Source organism: Nothoprocta perdicaria, unplaced genomic scaffold, assembly GCF_003342845.1.
Source record: "Nothoprocta perdicaria isolate Ctin4 unplaced genomic scaffold, notPer1 scaffold_164, whole genome shotgun sequence".
Classification (NCBI taxonomy): Eukaryota; Metazoa; Chordata; class Aves; order Tinamiformes; family Tinamidae; genus Nothoprocta; species Nothoprocta perdicaria.
Window position 1 is genome coordinate 1,123,277 of NW_020454805.1, and position 21,821 is coordinate 1,145,097.

Sequence of the window (21,821 nt, forward strand, 5' to 3'; positions counted from 1 at the left end):
AGGAGACTCCACAACCTCCCTGGGCAGCCTGTTCCAGGGCTCTGTCACCCTCACAGGAAAAAAGTTCTTCCTCACATGTGAACTTCCTATGTTTCAACTTATATCCACTGCCCTTGTCCTATCACTGGCCATCACTAAGAAGAACTTGGCCCCTTCCTCCCCACATTCACCCTTCAGGTACTTATACATATTAATCAGATCTCCTCTCAACCTTCTCTTCTCCAGGCTAAACAAGACCAGCTTACTCAATCTGTCCTCATGAGGTAGATGCTCCAGTCCCTTCATCATCTTTGTTGTTCTCTGCTGGATCCTCTCTACAAGTTCCACATAACCCTTGTTCTGGGGATCCCAGAACTGCCCCAGTACTCCAGGCGCAGCCTCACCAGAACTGAGTAGAGGGGCAGGATCCCCTCCATCCTGCTGGCAACATCCTCCTGATGTAGACAGGATCCCATTGGCCTTCTTGGCCAAGAAGGCACACTGCTGGCTCATGGTTAACTTCTTCTCAACCAGGACTCCTGGGTCCCTCTCCATGGAGCTGCTCTAATAAAATGCCTCTATAAAATGCTTCTATAAATGCCTCTACAAATGTTACTCAAAAGTGCCTTTTCTTAACATCAAACTATTTGTGTCAGGCTGCTATTTGGGTTTCTACCTCTGTTTGCCATTCTAAGACAAGATGACAAATATTTTCTATATATTTCATAGTTCACTTCAATTTTGCCTTCCAATTTCCTCCTACCACCTGTCTCACTATGATACAGCTACATTTCTAAATTTCCATTTTTTCAAAAACTGCACAAGCTCAGTACAAGTAAATAGTCATACTGTCTGAAGACAGTCTGGAATATCATGCTTGCTAAANGTTGTTTTTGTATATTTTCACTCCGTCTTTCTCACTGGTTCTGTGCATTTTGCCTGCTGGTACCATAAGTGTATAGTAAGCCTCAGGAAAGGAAAGACAGTCTGGAATATCATGCTTGCTAAAATTTTTTTTTTTTTTTTTTTTTTTTTTTTTTTTTTTTTATTAAGGAAGCTATTCAGAGACAAAGCTGTGGCTGACAAAATGACAAGCTGTTACAAAATAATGAGACTATGCTTAATGGTAAAGTTTCTTCCCTGACTGGTTGTTTTTGTATATTTTCACTCCGTCTTTCTCACTGGTTCTGTGCATTTTGCCTGCTGGTACCATAAGTGTATAGTAAGCCTCAGGAAAGGAAAACAAACAAACAAAAATATGTACCTGTAACTACAACTTTCTCCTCTGGAATGGCGGGTATAACAAAGAACAGCATTTCTAGTGAGTATGCAGCATAAAACATTCTTGGATTCTTTCTAGACTCAGCCTTGAAACTGGCATAGCTCTCTATATACAGAACTATAATTATGAAAATAAGAGACTCTTTTCTCACTGAGCCATTGAAGTTGTTTACGTAACCATTTTCCATGTTTTTGTTACAGGTAATAGCTGCCTGTTAAGAAACAACATAGATGATCGAGGTGGATAAATTCCAGTGATTACATACATTACAGGTAAGCAATGGAAATACTAATTATTTCCATTCTTAGTAGAATTGAAAGCATGCTCTAGATTTCTAGGAGGTTAAAATTCAGATGCAATTCTGTGAATGCCAACAGTTCATTTATGCTAAGCCAAAATTTAATTGCATTAGATGTGCTTGTTTCACTAAATCAGCAAATTTAGTTCCCAAATTAAGACTTATTTGTAACAACACAACACTATACTGCTTTCATTTTTGCTGAACTGTCTTATGGTATCTTCTCATACCTGAGTTCTTCATTTCTGGTAGGAAATTCCATTTCCTGGAATTGCTGAGGGCCAGACTTACCAGAAAAGACTGAAGCAAGACATTTTCGGCCTTTTCCTGTCCTTTGGTACCAGCCTCCTGCCCACACTTCCCCTAGTCTTCTTTTTGTTACTGATACATTTCCAGAAGTCCTTCCTATCCTTGACATTTCTCTCCAAATTAAACTCCAGGTGGACTTCAGCTTTCCTAGATCTGTCCCTTATTATTTGAGGAATGTTTATTCCTCCCAGGTTACCCATTCCTGCTTCCGCCTTCTGTATACTCCCATTTTTTACATATGAGTTCTGTCAGAAGCAACTTTTTCACCCACGTAGGCTCCTTGAACATTTTCATGAAAGTCTAATATTGTCTACAATCTGTTTCAGCTGGACTTCGACTAAAAGTGAAGGAGTCCATACTCAGAACTAAAGAAAGGGGAGTCAGAGCACAGCAGTTACTAAGCAGAATTGTTTAAGATTCACTAATATTTTATACATTCATAACAGCAATAAAAGACTACAAAACAAACAACTCCTCCCAATATTCTACGTAGATAAGCACAGTGGCCCTCGTTACTTCTCAGTACATTAGTCCTTTTGGTCATTATCTACTTCTCTCCAATAGTGAATCCATTAGGGCATTTTTCAAGCAATGCTTGGCAGTTTCCTAATGATATGATGGAGGGCTGATGGATATTAAACTTGTCATACTTTCAATATCACATAACACCTGCTTTATGTTACAGCCATTTCTGTCTCAAATTTTTATGAGCTTACTAAACCGCATTTTTGATTTCCACGGCAAAGGGAAAAGGAATAGGAAGAAACATGTTATAACTTCTGAGAAATTCTGCTATTATAAGAAAACAAAAAAACTTTTAAAACCCTAATCCATATCAGATTGGAGCTTGTGTCACAAATCAGACAGTGCTACTCATTACAAGGCCAGCACAGCTGTAGAGTTGAATCAGCTCCATTAAAAAGCAACAGAGTACAGCTCTCCCATATGCTCTTTAAATGCTCTCCTCATGCTGGAAACACTGTCCATCCTTTCAAGATCCATATTATGTCTTTCTCATTAAGAACTGTTGCTACATCTTGTTGAAGTGTTTGCTGACTCACGTTAGCCTGAGCACCATGTAAGGCACTGCTGCTGCAGAATTTGCTACTATACTGCCAGAGCTACTCTACAAGTTGTTCTCAATTTCACTTCCACTGCCATCTGGACCCTAACAATATCAGATAGTTTGATCATGCAATCTAGAGCAGCCCACATCATAGCCTCCTGCCAGTGTGCTTGGCCATCTGAGAAATTCTGGGCCTAAAAGTTACAAGTTTTAATGATCTTGGACTATTTATGCTTCTAGGTATCCATCTCAGAAAGGATTCCTATTTTTTTCTTAAACTAAACTGGTTCTTTCTTAAAACTAAAAGATTTTTGGAGCTGCTGCAACTCAACTATCATGCTAGCAGATGCTTCCTCCTCCATTTTTATCCATAAATTAATACCATTCCCTGAAAGCTGTTATATCCTGTAATATTGTTACATCCTACACCAAGGAAGAGGGGAAAGGGCCAGCCTTTTCCACACTAGAAACAGGAATCTTCAGATTTACTGGGGAGCAAATTAAAGACAGCTGGTCCACAACACTTGTAAAAACAAGTCAGAGGTTCTCTGCTCATCTCTACTCATAAAATAAACAAATAAATAAACAGGTCAGAACGTTTCTATCCTGAATTTGTGACAATGAATGGAGAGAGGAGAATGGAAAACAATTCTTCCAATCTTCCAGTGAAGGTTTCTTTGTGTTACATGAACTGTGATACAGAACATGATCCATTGCACTGACTACTGTGATATATTGTTATGGGAAGCTATTAGAACTGGGTTTCAAACTCATACAGACTTATAGCAGTTCCTAAATGTCCTGCATGAGTGTAGCTAACAGAGACAGCCAACAGGTATTTGTGAATCAGCTTCTGGRTTCTACTTAGATCTTCTGAGAAGCTTACTGGAAATTGTGGGGGATTTCTGAGAAAMGAAAGAGTTTTGACAGACAAGGAGAGTTAGGTGTGGACAGCTATAGGAGCCCTTAAGTCCTGCTGAGATGCTTTAGGACAGCCTAGCTGCTGCTAATGATCAGTCAAATAAGGCCTCCGTTTCACCTGACCCTTGATTAGGGAGGATCAAGCACCCTCTTGGCCAGTGCTATGGTGAGGTCTGTATAAAAGACAGTYTCCTGGAGTACAACTCCCAGATACAGCACTTAGAGCAGAAGAAGGTCCTTGTCTCTGTTCAGAGCACCAAATACAGTCTCAGGTATGGTTGTGACCCCCTCAGGGCATGTTCCCCAGTAGCTGTAGGAATTGCTGCTCTGCAGATACTGAGCAAATTCACTGCTCTTAAGGGGSGAGCTGGGTGTGCTTTTGAGAGAAGCAATTGGGCTAAGGGATGCTGAGTAATATAGATGCATGGGGAGGAAGTGATGAGTGAGGGTAGGGTACAACCCTCTGCCCCAGGGCACAGAGGCATCTATCTGCTGACCTAACCTGCTGTCTCTGGARAAGTTTTATGTTTGCTAGGAGCTTGAATCCAGGATATTATGAGAATGATACTGTGAGTCAATATTTGGAGCAGTTGAAGATACAGTAAAAGGCTGTGCTGCTATGATCTTGACAGGCTGTAGAGGTGGGCAGAGAGAAAATGAATCACAGAATAATTCAGGTTGGAATTCAAGTCATCTAGTTAACCTCTTCCTTAAGGAAGGCTCAACACTGATTTCTGGTATTTGTCCTACTGTATCTTGAAATCTTCCAAGATGAAAGTTGTAAGAAAAGTGAATTTTCCTCACAATAGTTGATAGTTTTCTGATTCTAGATAAACTATACTTAAYGGTGGCAAAACAATGGCTAAGAAGATATTTTTCTCTACAGGTATTTATCATTTCTCTCATCCTTTCCTCCTTAACCTTAGGTAACTAATTTTTCACATATTCTTCTGTTCTTGCAGAAACTCATCCTAATCTGGCTATAGACACAAGTAAAGGTCAAGGTTTCTTTAGGCAGCCACCTGCCTGGAAATAATGATGGTCCTACTTTTTATGTGTAATTTACACTATATCTAAATGTAATCTACATGTRTGATGAGCAAGTAATCCTGGATCTCAGGATAAGGACAGTGGCCTTGTAGAAGTATTTCAGGGGAGTGGTAGGAATCCTACCTGCCTAGATCCCCTAGCAAAATGGGGCTACTCTGTAAGAAGTGTCACTTGTGCTGGACCAGCATCACCTTCTGATGCGGTAACAGCATCATCATTTGATACTGCAATTTAAAGTCCATTCCATTATAGATTTCCTTGTATTAACAATAACTAATTTTGCATTAGTGTAGCTATTCAATTTCCTTGATAGGAGGAGTTTTCTTGGAATGTCTCTAGCTATTTTCATTGCACCTCTTAGAGCTGTTCTTCATATTTTTTTAAAAAACAACTGCTTTATGATACTGTTAAAACAACACCATTCATCTTTTAAAGTGATGGAGTGAGGCATTCAGTCTCCAAAGCAAATACTGTTATTCAACATACCAGAAATATTGTCTTCCTGGATGTGAAAACCGGAGACACAAACATGATTGAGGTTTTAGATGTTTCCCACTGCAAAGATTAAATGTGCTCCATTTGTATCCAATTACAACAATCATCATTCCATTTATCTGCAATATTCTGAATATTTGGACATAATGCTCCAAATAGAATTATTCAAACATCATAAAAGGACTTTGGTCACTTGTATGAACAATTGGTGTGTGTGTGGAGGGGGGCGGAATCAGTTCTTTATTGCAATTCTAAGGAACTCCATGGAATTATAATGCCATTACAGACAAAAAAAAAAAATCTATTAAAAAAGTTTGATAGGTTCTTATTGTGTAAGAGTACACTTCAGTACTAAACCGTATGTAAGTTAAAATGTTGTAACAGTCACTAAAAAAACAAAAGCTTTTTTTCTCTGTTATGCTGTGATTTTTACTCCTCATCTATGCCAGGCAAAATATCTTAATTGCAGCTTCTGGCATATCTCTCATCTGAGATGAGACCTCTTTTGCTGTGGCAGTAAAATAAGATGCATGTGAATGCCTTTTTCACAAAATATCATCATTAAATATATCTCTACTAACCACTTAAACTTCACAGACAAAGATAAATGAGATGTTATGAATTCCCTCTGCAAGAAGATAGTYTTCATCCCGTAAGGAAACTAGATTGGCTTCCAGCAAATGACTAGCAGAGCTATTTTCATTAAAGGCTCTTTTTCTCTTCCACAAATGGAAACATTCCATGTTTCTCATCATTCAGTTATGAGTTTCCAAACAGTGTTGTCAAAAATATTTAGAAGGCAGAATATGCGATTAGTGCTAGTTAACCAGTTACTAAAATTACCAGGGGAGTAAAAAAACAACTCCTCTTATTTTTTTTTTTTTTGTATTTTCAGTCTTCGAAGTGGAAGAAAGAGATGGGAAAGAAGCTGCAAGGAGAGAATGAAAGGAACAACAAAGAAAAGCTAGGAGAAAACACATGGAGGAAAAGTTGGAGTGTGGAGGAAAGAGAGCAAGGACATGAGAGAAAACAGTAAGTACTAAGAAGGGGGAAAAACTAGGAGAATCAATCCTTGCTACTATATATTTTTCATGATATCATAGCAAGAAACCTCCCTCCCCCATATCAAACACAACAAAGATTAAAAACTGCTTCTCCAAATGCAAATTATTTGGACTGAGTATTTATTTGACTTTACTCCTTTAAGTACTCTTGTAATCTCTCAAAAACTGTTCACTGCTAACACACAAGCTTAAATGTAGGCCTTGCTATCTGCCAAAATTCTTTTTTTTTTTTTTTTTTTTTAACCTCCTCTGTTCAGCAGAAAACTAACTTTGTGGCACTGTCTCTGCAAATAGTTTGTGGAGGAAACAAAGCTGTCCTGTATTAACTCTGGAATGCATTTGCATTTGACTGATCACTTTCTCCTCAGCGTTTCCCTTCTAGTCTGCTTTTTTGCAGAGAAACCTTGTACAATTCAACAGRGGGGCAATACACTGAAAAGCAGACACCTGTGATCTTTTTAATAGTATACTTGGTGAGCAGTTTTTTTAGATGAACAGTTTCTTGCTAAAAGATTCCTACATAAAGTAGGTTTATATTCTGTAAATACAAGAGTATCATTTTATATATGCATACATATATACTGCATTCAGTATTTACTGGCATAAAATACTGAATTTGTCATACAGAGGAAAAATATGCATATAGATTTGCAAGTTGCTATGAGAATATGAAAGTGAAACAACAATATTTATACCATAAATTCATATGCCCTGAATTCTGKTTTTTATTTATTTTTAAATGAATCCCAAGGTCATAAAATAAGGGAGAAAGCTACTCTTTCCTTAAGCAAGTGTAAGCTATACAAAAAATGTAGTTCCTGTCTCTCAGTTCTTTTAGAATTTATTTTTCCTTGCAGTTATTTCCATCAAGACAGCTTCAGGACAAATTATCCACTTTGGCCCCAATCCACATAAGCACTTAACTTGATGGCTCTTGTATTCAGGCCCTGTCGGAAACAAGGGACAACCATTATTTTGACCAAGGTCTCCTGAGGAATATGTTATACTTTTTTCAGAGAACTCCTAATATCCCCTCTCCAACAAAAGTGACCTTCTCATAACATTCCAATGTTCACCTGTAAAATAAATTTGTCTAATAAATACAACACATGCCCAGAAAGTGACACTCTTGACATCAATTCCCTATTTTGTCCACGTATATAGACATCCACAATCTGCTATGAATGATAGTTCAGGAGGGCATTTTTGAGATGAAGATGTTCCATTGTTTCCTGCTGAAGCTGCTACAGGGATTCACTAAGCCAGCAGTACTGTGCAAAAGTTAATACCCTTTAATAATCAAAAAGTTGGGGCATTCATGCAAGAARAAGAAAGTGCTCCAGACACTCTTCTAGGGATTGGTTGTGTATTTTTATATTGAATAATAAAACACAGTTACCTATAATGCACATAAACAGTAAGAATTCTCCTGGGTATCTAGAGTTCATATGTACTGCTTATGAGAAAGCTGAAGAAATACAACATTCTGAGAAGAGCATGTTTAAGTGCAGTTTGTATCTTTGTAGTAAAAATGATAGACACAGATGACCCTACTCCTGTTCCAGCCAGACACACACATTTCATGTCTTCTAGTATGGAAAGCTCACAAATTACCCTGTGGCACCAAATGATGGCTCACTGTGGAAGTAGTCCAGGTGAGGAAGAAAGACATATATTTTCCTCCCATAAACAAGGAGAAATAATTTGGTCCATTGTATGGTTCATYAACGTTTTAATTGTTTCTTCTTAATGCAGTGACTTGGGCATTTTTCTGTGTGTTTTTATTTTTAAGCCTCTGGGCAATTATGATACGGAGGTGACTAGCTTGGCTTAATCATTCTAAGCTAAGTACATCTCACACAACATATCTTTCACAACACAAGGAGAGGTGTTCGTCTTAGTCATGAATTTTATTCCAAAATAAGACAAGAAAAACATACTTTTACATTAAAAAGTAGAGTCTAAGATTACTGATGGGTCATAACAAAGCTGTGAAAGATGTATTTTAAGGGGATTAAGAACATGTTTTTCAAAAACCAGAATTTGAGTTAGGGAGCTAAGAATGTTTAAATTACTTTTTCAACAGTAGCACTGAATAGTAAATTTCACATCTGTACATTTCACTCTGTAGATACAACTGAAGAAAAGGTACATTACAGTAGAAGAACTCTCAAGCCTGAAGACCACACCAACACGTTTTCCATGCAACTACTTACAGAACAGTTTCGGTAAAAATATGCAAGCTTCAAAACTACCGTGAGCTGAACAATACTTCTTGGTTTTTATATTATACTACAACATTCATCTTAAAAATATTTTTTTTAGGAATTAGTTTGCTAGGGCTTTATCGGATTTACATTTAGATTCTGACATAAGCAAAAGCATTACTGGGAAAAAAATAATAATAATGCCTCTTCAATTTTCTTTTCCTTAAAAAGAACAAATGCAGTTAACTATACTTTGGGATTTGCTTTGTGCTTTTCTTTTATATAGTCCTGATTCAACTACCATTAAAACTTTTTGCCATCTAATTTTAGCAGCAATTTCACTAATATCTTAGATTAATACCTGAATTCAATTGAAAAAAATAGGTTACTGGAAACTCAAAGCAATCAGCATTTGACACTCAAGAAAAAGTTCCAGCTGATGTCCAATAAATGCTTTCCTTTCATGAGGAATAGTTATTTTTTATAATATTTTCTCCCACTGGGGGATTGAAACATTTCTCCTATGGGGAATGGCTGAGAAAGCTGAGCTTGCTGAATCTGGAGCAAACTGATAGGGGACTTTACTGCATCAGTGTATACAAACACTTAAAGAGAGGGTTTTGAGAGAATGGGACCAGACTATTTTCTGTGGTTGCCAGCAACAAGACAGGAGGCTACAGCCASAAAGCGAAATATGGTAAGTTTCATGTGAACCTGAGGAAAAACTTCTTGACTGTGAGGATTATTGTGCACTGGAACAAGTTGCCTAGAGAGGTTATGGAGTATCTTTCCCTGGAGATACTCAAAACCTGCCTGGATGTGATCCTGTTTGACATGCTCTAGGTAACTCTGCTTGACTGTGTGATATCCAAAGGTCCCTTCCAAACTCAACCACTTCGTGATTCTCCATGTAGGGYTAGAGAATTCTGCAGGGTTAATGGAAGAAACTTATCAGCTCCTTAGCAGAAAATCATTGTTATTAGCTGCACAGGAATTATATCTTGATGACTTTTTTTTCCTTCCTTTCTCTTTTCATACTAACTTGTGCATTTCAAGACTACTCAGGCTCAATTTAAAATAACTCCAGCGAGTCCTTCTTTCTCATTCTTTCTTGGATGTGCTTGTTTAATAGCATTCACAAGTTTAATATGCAAGTTAATTGGCTTTATGATTCATAAATCTCATTAAAAAGTGATAACTGGGTAGAATAGGCAGATCCTAAAAATGTCTCAGAAAAATATGCATTGGGAACTCACATACTACTAGATGCTAGATAATCCACATTTGAAAGGCAGCTCTAGCAATAAAAAAAAATAGCCTAAGTTTCAACTTTTAGATGCTAAAAGTTGGAAATGCATTTTCCAGCTGTAAGCCATTTTTTAGCTCTGTAATTTATGTAATAACCTTGTTCTTTTCAGAAATGGCTTGTTCTTCCCATGTTATCTTAATGTCAATAGAAAACTGTGTCAAATGAAGTACTGGATGCATCTGTAATACCACTTCCACAATAATGAATTGTTCTAATAAGGAGCGCAGTTCAAAAATATGTTCAAAGCATTTTTTAAGGAAACTGGCACAGTAAGTTAAGCTATACAAAGAAAATATCAAGGGGTAATTAGGATTTCTTGGGTAGTGATAGAATTTAAACATGGGCTGATAGCCCTGATCTAGATGGCAGGGGGAACAGACAGGGGGAAAAAGATGTGGTAGAGCAACTGGCACATTCAATATCAGGGAACAGTCAAAACCCACCTGTCTTGTTCCTGTCCTATATAAACTGATCCTATTATATATTTAAATGGGAAGATGATTAGAGCACCTAAGGTAGCATGCAAATTAACTCCTGAGGTTCCATTCAGATATGAAGTTTCTTTAGTTATCAGTTTACTTATCTCAGAAGAGCCTATTCTCTTTGTGTCAAGTATGATTTATACATATGTGCCTAATTGCATTGCAAGCATAATCCACAAGGTTAAATAACAATCTTCACTATTTAAGCCAAGAATTCGCTCCTTTTAAGATTACAGGCAATTGTATTTCTGGAAGATCTGTAAATATATCAAGAGAAACTCAGGAACAAACAGTTCCACATCCTTTCCTTTCCTCCCACCTCTATTCTAATGACCTGACACAGACAAAATGCGATTCTTGAGAGCTCTGCTAAAGAACAAGGAGTACCTATAATAAATGATGAAAACATTTGTCATAGTCATATCAAATCATAGGCAGTTTTCCAGTCAGAGAAGGGAAAAAAAAATWAAAAAAGCATAAGAAAATATTATGTCTATATCATTAAGGGCATATTTGGAAGCAAGAGGGCCAAGTCTAATTCCAGAGAAAGTGCAAATGGTTTAAATACAACTAATAAACACAACAAGCCCATTCTAAATTAGGGCTAAGTACAGACACTAAAACAATCAGGACAAAGCTTCCTCAAAGAGTTGATCAGATAAGAAATTAGCATTTGGCCTATTATGCTCAAGGAGTCATGACAATTAATGCTAGCCCAAGATCTTCCTGCTGCTTTTACAGGGTTTGTATCAAGCCTTGACTCATTCAAAGACCTTAATTTAGCTGCAGAACTAGTCTCTAAAAAACTAATGTGATATTGATGGAAACCAGCATGTAGGAGACATACACAGGACAAAGTTATGAGGGGTTACATATTTCTATAATACAAGTCCACCTTCCAGTGTAGAGGTACAAACTTGATTAAGGGACTGGGGCGTTTATCTTATAAGGAAAGACTAAGTGAGTTGGGCCTCTTTAGCCTGGAGAAGATTGATGTAAAGAGGATGGGGCCAAACTCTTCTCAGTGGTGGCCACTGACAGGACAAGGGGTAATGGGTACAAATTAAAACACAGGATGTTCCATCTCCATGTGAGGAAGACCTTTCCAAACCCTGGAACAGGCTGCCCAGGGATGTTGTGAGTCTCCTTCCTTGGAGATCTTCCAAACCCATCTGGATGTGACTCTGTGTCACGTGCTCTAGGTGGTCCCTGCTTGAGCCAGGGGTTGGACTGGATGATCTCTAGAGGTTCCTTCCAACCTTAACCATTCTGTGTGATTCTGTAACATAGGATTTGAGTTGCATCTCTCTGGCTATGAAGAAAGAAAGCACTAAGTTCCATATAGTATCAGTACTGCAGCACTTCACAGSGATAAAGTGTTCATGGACTGGGATAGGCAAAGTCTTTGGAAGCTTTCCTTTTCACTTGCCAAATCCTGCATACTCATTTCAGCATGTGAGTTGCTTTGTGTACAAGAGCTGCCCACTTAATAATCTAGATATGTATTTGCTGCCGGAGTTTCTTCAGTTATCTGTGAATAATTTTGACTCAGCTACTCAAATGACTGTGCTTCTGTGTGTGTCTGTGTGAAAGCTGACAGGATGAGAACACGTATTTTTAGAATGTGAATTAAGTCTAAGATGTGATGTAGATGTTGAATAAAAACAGTAATTATGACAGCAATTAAAGTATGAACACCTGAGTCAGCATTTTGTCTCTGTTCCTGACTCTCTCCTCGACTTGCTTTATAATTTTGGGCATGTAACTCAGTCCCTGATTCTGGAAATACTTTTGAATATGCTGAATAACAAAGAATAGTGAAAATTCAGAGAACTGTGTATGGGATAACACAGTTACACTGTGTTAATGAGATCAGAATATAAGAATTTTTATTTATGASTAAGGGCACTGCTGGTATCCACAGAACCGTAGCAGGGGGCATTAGAGCAATGACAGCAGCAGACAACTTCGGCGCAGCAGAGCCAGCTCAGGACGACAGCACTTCTACCTGGACTGTTTTACTTCTACAGTGCCCTGCAACGCAACCTTTGTTTCTATGTTGTAAATACCGAAAGGAAGTTACTTCCTTTTTCTCCACACGCAGACAGGGCCTGGTCATCAGCTCAAGTGCTGGTGATGAGACAGCAGAGCTGACGCAAAGGCTCATAGAAAACTCAGGGCGCTTCAGTATTTGGGTTCCCCTGCCCAAAGTGTGGACCACGTGGACCGTGGGGCACAACAGGTGTCGTGTAATGGTCGAAAGAACCCTCTTCACTCCCCTCAAAATAACCCTCACTACCAACAGAGATGTCACACTGAACAAGGCAAGAGGTGAAGGCCAAAACACGTTGGTGGAACAGGACAGTAGGTAACTGGAAACACTGACTTCTGGGGGAGCCGCTTCCCCGGATGGGATGCAGCAGGGAGGCCCGCCGGGGGCTGCCAGCCCCGGGCTCCCCCGCGGGGCGCTGCCTTCCCCGCGCCGCCCACCCCGCTCGGCGCCCGCCATGTCCCCCCATCCCCTCTCGCGGGGGGAGCGCAGCCCCTCCCTCCCCCACCTGAGCCCCTCCCCCCGCATTCCACCGCTCCCTCGCCGCACCGCGCCTCCCCCCTCCCCGTAACGTAACCGCCCGCCGCGGCCCCGCCCCGGCGTAACGGCCGCCGCGCCGCCCGCGTGCTCATTGGCCGCGCGGCCCGCCCGTCAACGGCCGCTCGACGGGGTGGGGAGGCGCCGCGCGCTGTCAGCGGGAGCCGCCGGGGGAAGCGGCGGTCGCGGGGGGAGAGGCGGGAGGCTGGGCTGGGATGTGAGAGCGGCAGCTCCTCGGCGCGTGTATTCTCTTTCCGTTTTCCCGGGCTTTTCCCTCCAGTTTCCTCGTCTCGCTGTAGAAGCGTTCGTACCTGTGCGCCTCTGCCGTCCTCCGCCGGCTCCGCAGAAGCCACCCCGGAGTGATCGAGCGCGCCCGAGCGGCCGGGCAGAGCCCCGCTGCCTCCTCGCAGCACCATGGATCACCAGCCGAAGTTTTTCGAGAACCTCTCGGGCAGCGGCAAGGCCATCGGCGTGCTCACCAGCGGCGGCGATGCCCAAGGTAGCCGCGTGGGGCGGGGAGCGCGGGCAGGCGATGGGGGAAGCTGCGGGCGCGGGGAGGGCGAGGAGCTCCAGGGGTGGTGTGAGGGGGCTGAGCGCCCAGGCGGGCCGGCTGCCCGGGCGGGAGGCAGGGCAAGGGCCGGCGCAGCCCCCGGCGGCTCCGCGAGAAGCCGCTCGCGGGGGGCGCAGGGTGGTCTTGGGGCTGCGCACATAAAGCCTGTTTCTCCGCGGCCTGAGCTGAGCACGTGTCCTCATCCTCTTCCCTCCCTCCCTCCTTCGCCGCATTTTTAAATGCCTGATCTCTGCGGCAGGAGGGAGAGCGTAGAAAAACAGCCTTAACTGATCCGCACAAGGTCCTGCCGGCTCGGCGGGTGAGGCGGCAGAGCGGCTRGCTCGTGGTGCGCGGGAGGAAGCGGGTCGTGCGGCGCCGCACGAGGGTGGGCGGCCCTCTCGGCTGCTTCTCACTGCATTTTGGCACCGGGAACGCTCCTACACAGGGTTTGCAAGGCTCAAATGGTAGTTTTACTCTGCAGCCCGCCAGGAGGATGTCGAAAACGTGTCTCCTCCTGGAATCGCTACATGTAGAGGGAGTCCTAAGCCACAGGAACAGGAGGAACAAAAGACTTACGGATATAGAGAGGGAACGGAAAGAGGCTTTAGTCCATTGAAAGCGTGTTTCCTCACGTGCCTTTTCCATCTTTTTGTATCAGAAAACTGCGTGTTTATTAATAGTGTGAAGTTTAATGGTTAAAATTTAAAACGTGCAGTGCTTCCTGGTATTTTAGATCCTCAATCTACTCTTGCCAGAGAGTTGTTTCATTAATATGCAAAACTATGATGATAGCTTTTTTTAGTTTTTTTTTTTTAAATTATTACTTTTTTTCCCTGGAGAGTGCTTTCACATAAAGTAAATAAAAGTAATATTTGTATTTGTAGAGCGAAGAGAATAGAGAACAAAAGTGTATCTCTTCCTTTTTATGTGATTTCAGTAGTATAATGACCATTTTTTCCCTGCTTTTTCCATTAGAATATGCAGGCACCAGCCTGCTTTTGCATTGGAAGTTTCTGTCTGTTTTTCCAGCGTGTGTGTAGGTAACAGGAGCGGGTTTCTCCTCCGCTCATATTCCCAGCGTGTACGGGAGGYACTAGTTTGCATGGACCAGTGTCTCCGCGCTCCCTCCCTCCTTCAGTGTGTACGTGATCCGCTGCGAGTCGCTGCAGATTCCGCCTCTTTGCGTCATCTGGGCTGGAAGAAGCATCCTCCCTCCCTTCCTCCCTTGCTCCCTCCCTCTCCACACAGGAATAACGGGGTGCCCCCTCGTTTTACCTGGGATTATCTGAAGCCTTTTCTAATCAGGGATGGAAGGGATTTGGCACACATCAATGAAGAAAAAAAGTTGCCATCCAGAGAAAAAGAAAGCTAATCGTTTTAGCTTGGTTTCTTTTTCACTGTCAGTTTGATTAGGTTTTAGTAAGTGTGTGTGTGTGTGTGGTGTTTTTTTTTTTTTTTTTTTTTTCCTCCAACAGTTTGCTCTTCAGACTCATCACTTCCACTGCTAAGTCATCCTAGGAGGGTCTGTGAATCAAGGCATCTCTGTGTTAATGCACTATGCTCCACATCGCCATTTTAATTTCAAAGTATGACAGGGCATCGCCCCAAGCAGCAGTAGCATGCTCAGGGAGAGGCTGAGCTTCCGCATGGCTGCCGATTATGTAATGTCAGAGCTGCAGCAGATGCATGTCTTATTATAAAGTCTTAATCTGCCCTTGCCCCTTTGTGAATGAAGGCATTTAAAAGACTTCCAGGATCCAAAGTTTGATGGTCTGACTGCAGTTGTGTATTTCATGGAGGCGTAAAAAGTTATAGTTTATTAAAATTGCTGTCTGAGTAATTAGGCTGTCACGAAGGCTAAATAAAGTGAACTAGATGCCTTCCAAGTATTTTGTAGGCAATGTTGTTTTTCTAACTTAAAAAGAAAAATGCGGTTTTAAAGCTTAAAGATGTTTTGACTGAATGATACAACACAGTGGAGCTATCTTGAGAAYGGTGCACAAGTGCAAAATACACAACCTGTACTCTGTTTGCACACTGACTGTTGCAACAAGGGACAAAATGAGTCATGCCCTCTGAAGGTTATTTGTCCTACGTAGGGCAATGTCTAAGAGAAGTGAAGTTATGAACTACGTGCAGAAGGAAATACACAGTTATTAAATTGTTTGGAAAAAAAGATTCCAGAAAATTGGAATATTTTCAGGCAAAGCTTTGAATGCTGTTCAGATAGTACTTTTTGACTGCTTTAAAGAATTTGAATCASTTGTTGGCTTCAAACAAGTTTGTTTAATTTGTTAGATAGAAATCCTTAGGATAGCAGTAATTCAAATCAAACTCATCAGGAAGCTGTAGGGGGCACTTGTTAGTATCACAACAAATATCTTCGTATCATTAGATGCCTTGGTTTAGGCAGGTAGACTGTAAAACCTTGCTCCAAAGTGAAGCATGCTAGTTATTGTTTGAAGTTAAAAGTAACTGCTTTTGCTGCTTTTGTACTTTTGAATAATTTAAAATAGCATTATGTAAAATACACAGGCCTCTATTTATAGTAGATGTTAAGGTTTAAAATTACTTCCCTGCTTCTGTGGTATTTCATTGCAAGCTTTCTTTTTTATATAAGTATTATTGTCTCTTCTAACTGCCTATGAAATATTAAAGTCTATAATGTATTCATGACATTGGAATTGCTATGATGTAGTTTTCGTATTTTTAGCATTGGAATATTGCTTCATTTGGTGAAGTTAAAGACTCGATTGGGGATTTATTTTACATGGAAGAGATGGGCATTTTGTACATTAAAATATGGGTGGTACTATATCTGTCAGTCCATTACTTTGGCTAGCCAACTATTAAATGGAGAACTAAAAGAAGTATGTTATAGCTTACAACTACCTTAACAATTTGTTGTCAAGATTTACAAAGTAGTCTATTTTCTAGATAATTTTGAAACTGTAGTGGTTGCAGCTTGGAAAGGTGGACTAAGAAAAGGTTTTCTAAGTTATACTTCTGTTTTCACTTTCTATGACTCACTGGCTCTGATCTGTTCCAGTTCACCAAGTACATTGGCTCTACTTTGTACTGGTTGCCAGTGACTTGCCGTTTTGACAGCCCTCCTTCACTGATACATTCATGTGGCCTCCAAAGACATTGCCTGTTCTTGGGCAGTGGTAGATAGGGTTAAGCAGCAGGAACAGTATCAGTCAAAAGGCAATTCTGGGCTGTTTAGAAATGGTGAGTTTGTGGCTACTCTGTCTCAGSATTATTCTATTTGAGAGTGACCACATAATACTGAGAGTCTCCAAGATTCAGTGTTGTTTAAGATGACGCAAGTGAAGGAAATGTGGATTGCATACTAATGATGGTCCTAATTCTGGTGTGAAAACTGGTAGGTTAACTGGGTTTTGGCATCTTAAGATGTCTATCCTGTTTAAATAAAATGTCCACCTCCTATTCACTGAAACACACAAGAAGTGTTTATGTCTATTTTAAATGTAGATTTCCACAGCAGGAATGAGTTGAACATAGATGTAGGAAATCTTGACACTATTCTACTTTTCCTGAGCTTGCTATCTCTGTCTTTCTTTCCACTCCCCCCACAATCTCCCATCCCAAGGAGATCATAAATAAGCATTAAAGGTGAGATTTTTTTTTTCCTCTCAATTTGTGTAGAAGAGCAGTTGCATTGTTTTCAGACAGTGCTAAACAAAAGCACTGTCTGTGCTAAACAAAACAAAGGCCTCCTGGATTACCCAGTTCTGGAACACCATGACTATGAAAAGAAGTAGAGCCGCGCATCTCTAAAGTTTGAAACATTAAAGGTATCCCAGGAATTTTCCAAGACATCTTTAATATAGTCGTGTGGTTGTACACTATTTGTTCTCTTCTTGTCCTAATCCCCTACCTTGGAAAAAGATTCTGACAGTGAATAAAAAAAATCCCACTCCTTTATATTCTTCCAAGTATGGTATTTATATGTTAACACTAGTATAATTTGAAGATAGTCATAGGGTTGGTTTTTTTTTTTTTTTTTTTTAACTCTGGAAAAAGAAAAGATAATATCAGCTTTCAAGCAAATATAGTTGTGTTTGTGAGTATGCTTGTGTATATAAAATGCACATTAAATTTATATAAATATATAAAAATGCAGTTAGCAATGGATGAGTGAATGAGTAGAGAATCTACTTCTTTAATTAGTGAATTATGTGGTTGAAACTAGTTTCTTGTGTTCCTTTTTTACATTTGGAAGAAAGAAGTGTGTATGAAGTCTAGATGGTTATGTCTGCACACAGTAGAAAGCTCTGCTCTGATTTGATGGTATTAATTATTAGGAAAAATGGCATTATAACATTTGCTGTTATGTAGCAATAATCAGAATGGTGATTATATGCAATGAAATCTATTATGTAAATCGAATAAACCCAAACTGTTTTCTTGTTTATTTTTTCACTTTTTTGGTTGTTTATTCAGTTAGGTTTTTGTATTTGTTTGCTTCTATTCATATTTTTTTTTCTGATGATTATAATCTTGGAGAACTTTTTTTCCTGCTCCCTCTTTTCATTACAGTCATATCCATTTCATGTTATTTATGTTCCTTATCCTGTAATAAAGTCTTTCTCTTTGGCTCTGCTAATACATTTTGCCAATTTTTTGTGTTTTGCTCAGGGCAGCAAGTCATTGTTAAGCCATTTAAGTAATTTATGGATTTCCAAAATAYTTTTTGTATTCCTGCTATGAAAAATATTATTTCCAAAGAAAATGGAATATACATATCAAGAAGAAGGAATATGTATTATCAACTCAAAATTAATTTCAAGCATTATGTAAAGCCATCTAAGTAGCTGCGGATTACTGAGTTCAAAAGAATAAAATCTTTCAATTTCAGCCTTCTTTTTTTCAAAGCAAGTGCAAAATCAGATGCAAAAGCAAGTGGTAACTGAGGAAGATTTGAAATAATTCTTGTGTTTTTAGAATTTGTTTTCCAATGGTTTATTTTTAAAGCTATTGTAATCCTGTATGTTTATAAGTGCTGTTAGATGTTATTCAGGATTGACTGGGTAGGTCTTTTTCTTGGTAATAAGCATATAATTGCATTTCATAGATATTATGGTAATTTACAAGTACTATGGTAAGAGGCTGCAGTTGATGAAATAGAGCAGCATTTTTTGTCATACAAATTCTGCAGAGACTTCTGCGTGAATTCTCTGTATTGGCCTATTTGAATGCAGTGCAGTGTTTTCAGATTTAACTATCCAATATGTAAAAGTATAAAGTTGTGCTCAACCCACCCTCTTTCTCCCCTCCCCCCCCCCAAATTCTGTACTTTCTTGTAAATTGGTTAATTTATGAGTCTCAGTAATATAAAATGCATGAAGAGCAGAAAGTGTTCASTAGGAAAGTATGTGAATATTTTGCTGTCAAGATATTCCCATGGAAAGAATGATTAGTTAGCCATTTTGAGAAACAAAAGCTTACATCTGATTCAATTCTAGGAGAAGTTTAGAAAGTTAAGCCCAGTCAACATTTATAAGCTAATCTGCAGGAGAATTTGGAACAAGGACAGAARAATTACACTTATTTAATACACATTGTTTAAAAGATGTATGCTAAAGATGAAAGTTAAACCCAGAATATGGGACCAAAAACTTGAATAAGTAAGTGATGAAAGCCAAGCACATGCCTTCAGTAGGTATGTAGATGTTTGTATTTAATATCTTATATTTTATTAAATATTTCTTTTGGATAAGAAAACTGTTCAACTTTATCTTGTTTGAGTTGAAGCCAATTTCTCATTATTTTACTCAGATACTTGTAATACAGAAACTGCTGATGAAAGAGAAAACAGAGKCTTTATTGGTGAATGTTTATTAGATGTCTAAAATGTCTTAGATTCTTGTCATTTATCAAACAAGAGAATGGAAAAGTTGATTTCCAAGAACAAGCTGTGAACATTCATTAAGGGCAGTTCTGAGTAATCCTCACCAGGTGGTGAGCCTTTTTTTTCCTGCAGAGGACCAGCTTTCTCATACTCATCTGGAGTGGATGATGACGGAAGCTGTTCTGCTTTTATTTATTTGCTTTTGTATACAGAAAACACAGTGACTTTTGGGTATGTCTCTAAGGAAGCARTATGTGAGAGAATTTTAGTTTCAATAATATTTGCAGCTTCACTGTTTCCCCTATTAAAGTTGGCAGGCTTTTCCAGCTCASTATTTTTTCTAATGTTGATGGATATTGAAGGATTCTTCAGGTTAGGTCTCTACCAATTACTCCGTTGTGGACTTTTGTTAGCCTGTTTTATATCTCTACATGGGTGAATATGCCTCACTTGCACCGACAACAGAACTGGTGTAATTTATGACTTTCTAAATCTGAATAATATACTCAATAATATAAAAATAGTTTAGACTGTCTCATTTATGGCATGCATTTTCAACTGCGGTGATCAGATTATTTCTTAGCAGTATAAATTTCCTTTATATATTTTTTTATATCCTTAGGCTTTTGATACTCATGCTTGTTTAAACTGTATGAAATTAGTATGTGGCTTATTGTACCTTCCAGAATGAGTTAGCTCCATCCTGTCATGAAAAGGCATGCATTCTGATCAGAGTTCATTTGAACCATGGAGGGGACCCATGGAATTTGTATAAATTTGTATAAATTCTGGGAAAAAAATATTATTTTTCTCAGGAAGATCAAGATGTTTAATCCATAGGACTTGAGTAGAAGATTTTGTTACAATTTCTCAGAAAAGCAAAATATCTGTCATGCACTTCTCTTGAGCACATCTGTGAAGTTCGAGTAGCATCTCTGATRTTAACTTGCTGCTACTTTCTTTTTAAGCAGGCAGGTGATGTCAAGAGCGTTGACTCTGCTCCCTACTTTACTGCARCTATACTGCTTTGGAGAGCTCAGGAAAAAGCACTGTTGCAGCATAATCTCTCACTTGAAAAAGCTAAATTTTCACTATTTKCATGTTGTGCATTTCAGATTGTAAGCATTATAACAAAATGAGTTTACTTTCTTTGACTGGGAACGATGTAGTAGCTTTTATTTTTAAAATGCTGTTTATTTGGATCAATTAACAGAATTGTATGCTTGTGGGCATCCCTATAATTACTGTAACAAAACAAATAAGTCTGCACTGTTTATATTCACAGCCACATTCCACTGTCATTAAGCCAGTGTCTGTTTTAATAGGTTCTATTTGTTGTCTTTAGGAATGAGTTAACTTTTCCTTTTTTAAGGAGCCTGGGAAAATTAGAATCTGGGGTGTTCTTCGCCATTATTTACATTATATAAAGGAGTATAGGGATAACCTGTAACAATGTGAATTTGCTTTCTCTTCCTAGGTATGAATGCTGCTGTTCGTGCAGTAGTACGCATGGGAATCTATGTTAAAGCCAAAGTGTATTTTGTTTATGAGGTTAGTCTTTTTGTCTTATTCATTCTGTGTTTATCTCTTTACTTTGAACCATTTTCCTGTGGAATCCCCATGTAGAGGTATTAGTGTAATATTGAAGTTGTAGCTATCAYTCTCTTTAAAATATTAGCATTTTATTTTAAACTTTTTATTTTAATTGAAAGCACTTTTCACATGATACATATATATATGGAAACAATTTATTTTTTCTYTTTTAAACATATGGAATTCTTCATACACCTGCAGAAGCTTGGAAATATTAAGAAAAACAAATGTGGCCAGCAGTTGTCTGTACATTTGTTGTACCTGTCTTGCCCCGGTTATTCTACAGCATAAWCTAAACATTAAGCTACTAATTTTTAACTGTTTGACATCCCCCCGTGCCTCCAGACTGTTTTCTCAAGGTATGACAAATCTGTGCCGTTGTCCCAATTTCACAGATAATAGAGCTTCTTTTTGACCAAGGGGACTTTCAGGCTGGTGTCACCCTCCCAGTTTTAATGATTAMAAGTTTGTAACAAAATAGAAAAAGTGGGAGATTCATCAATATGTATGTCTAGACATCAGAATTCTGCACTTTAAACTTACGATTGCATGTAGATGAAGATTTACATAATGTAATAATTTGTGGACATGAAGACAGATATGTATATTCATGCAAATTACAATTATATAGTATTATTCTGTTGCGAGAATATATTTGTAGTTTTCCTTTAATCTGAAAGTCACCTTCAGTTAGAATAAAATATATGGATTGCACAGTGCAGTAAGTACTTTTTAGCGAAAAGTTTGAGGTGGT

General features: G+C 39.1%; 1 protein-coding gene across 1 annotated transcript in view; it reads left to right on the forward strand.

Annotated features, from left to right (window-relative positions):
• The first annotated feature begins 13,250 nt into the window (after positions 1-13,250).
• The window catches only part of PFKP (phosphofructokinase, platelet), a 42,236-nt gene continuing 33,665 nt past the window's right edge, over positions 13,251-21,821 (forward strand). The window contains exons 1-2 of the mRNA XM_026035662.1: positions 13,251-13,548; positions 20,952-21,025. Coding sequence (XP_025891447.1) covers positions 13,464-13,548; positions 20,952-21,025 — 159 coding nt within the window. The 5' untranslated portion in view covers positions 13,251-13,463. The remainder of the gene's footprint in view (positions 13,549-20,951; positions 21,026-21,821) is intronic.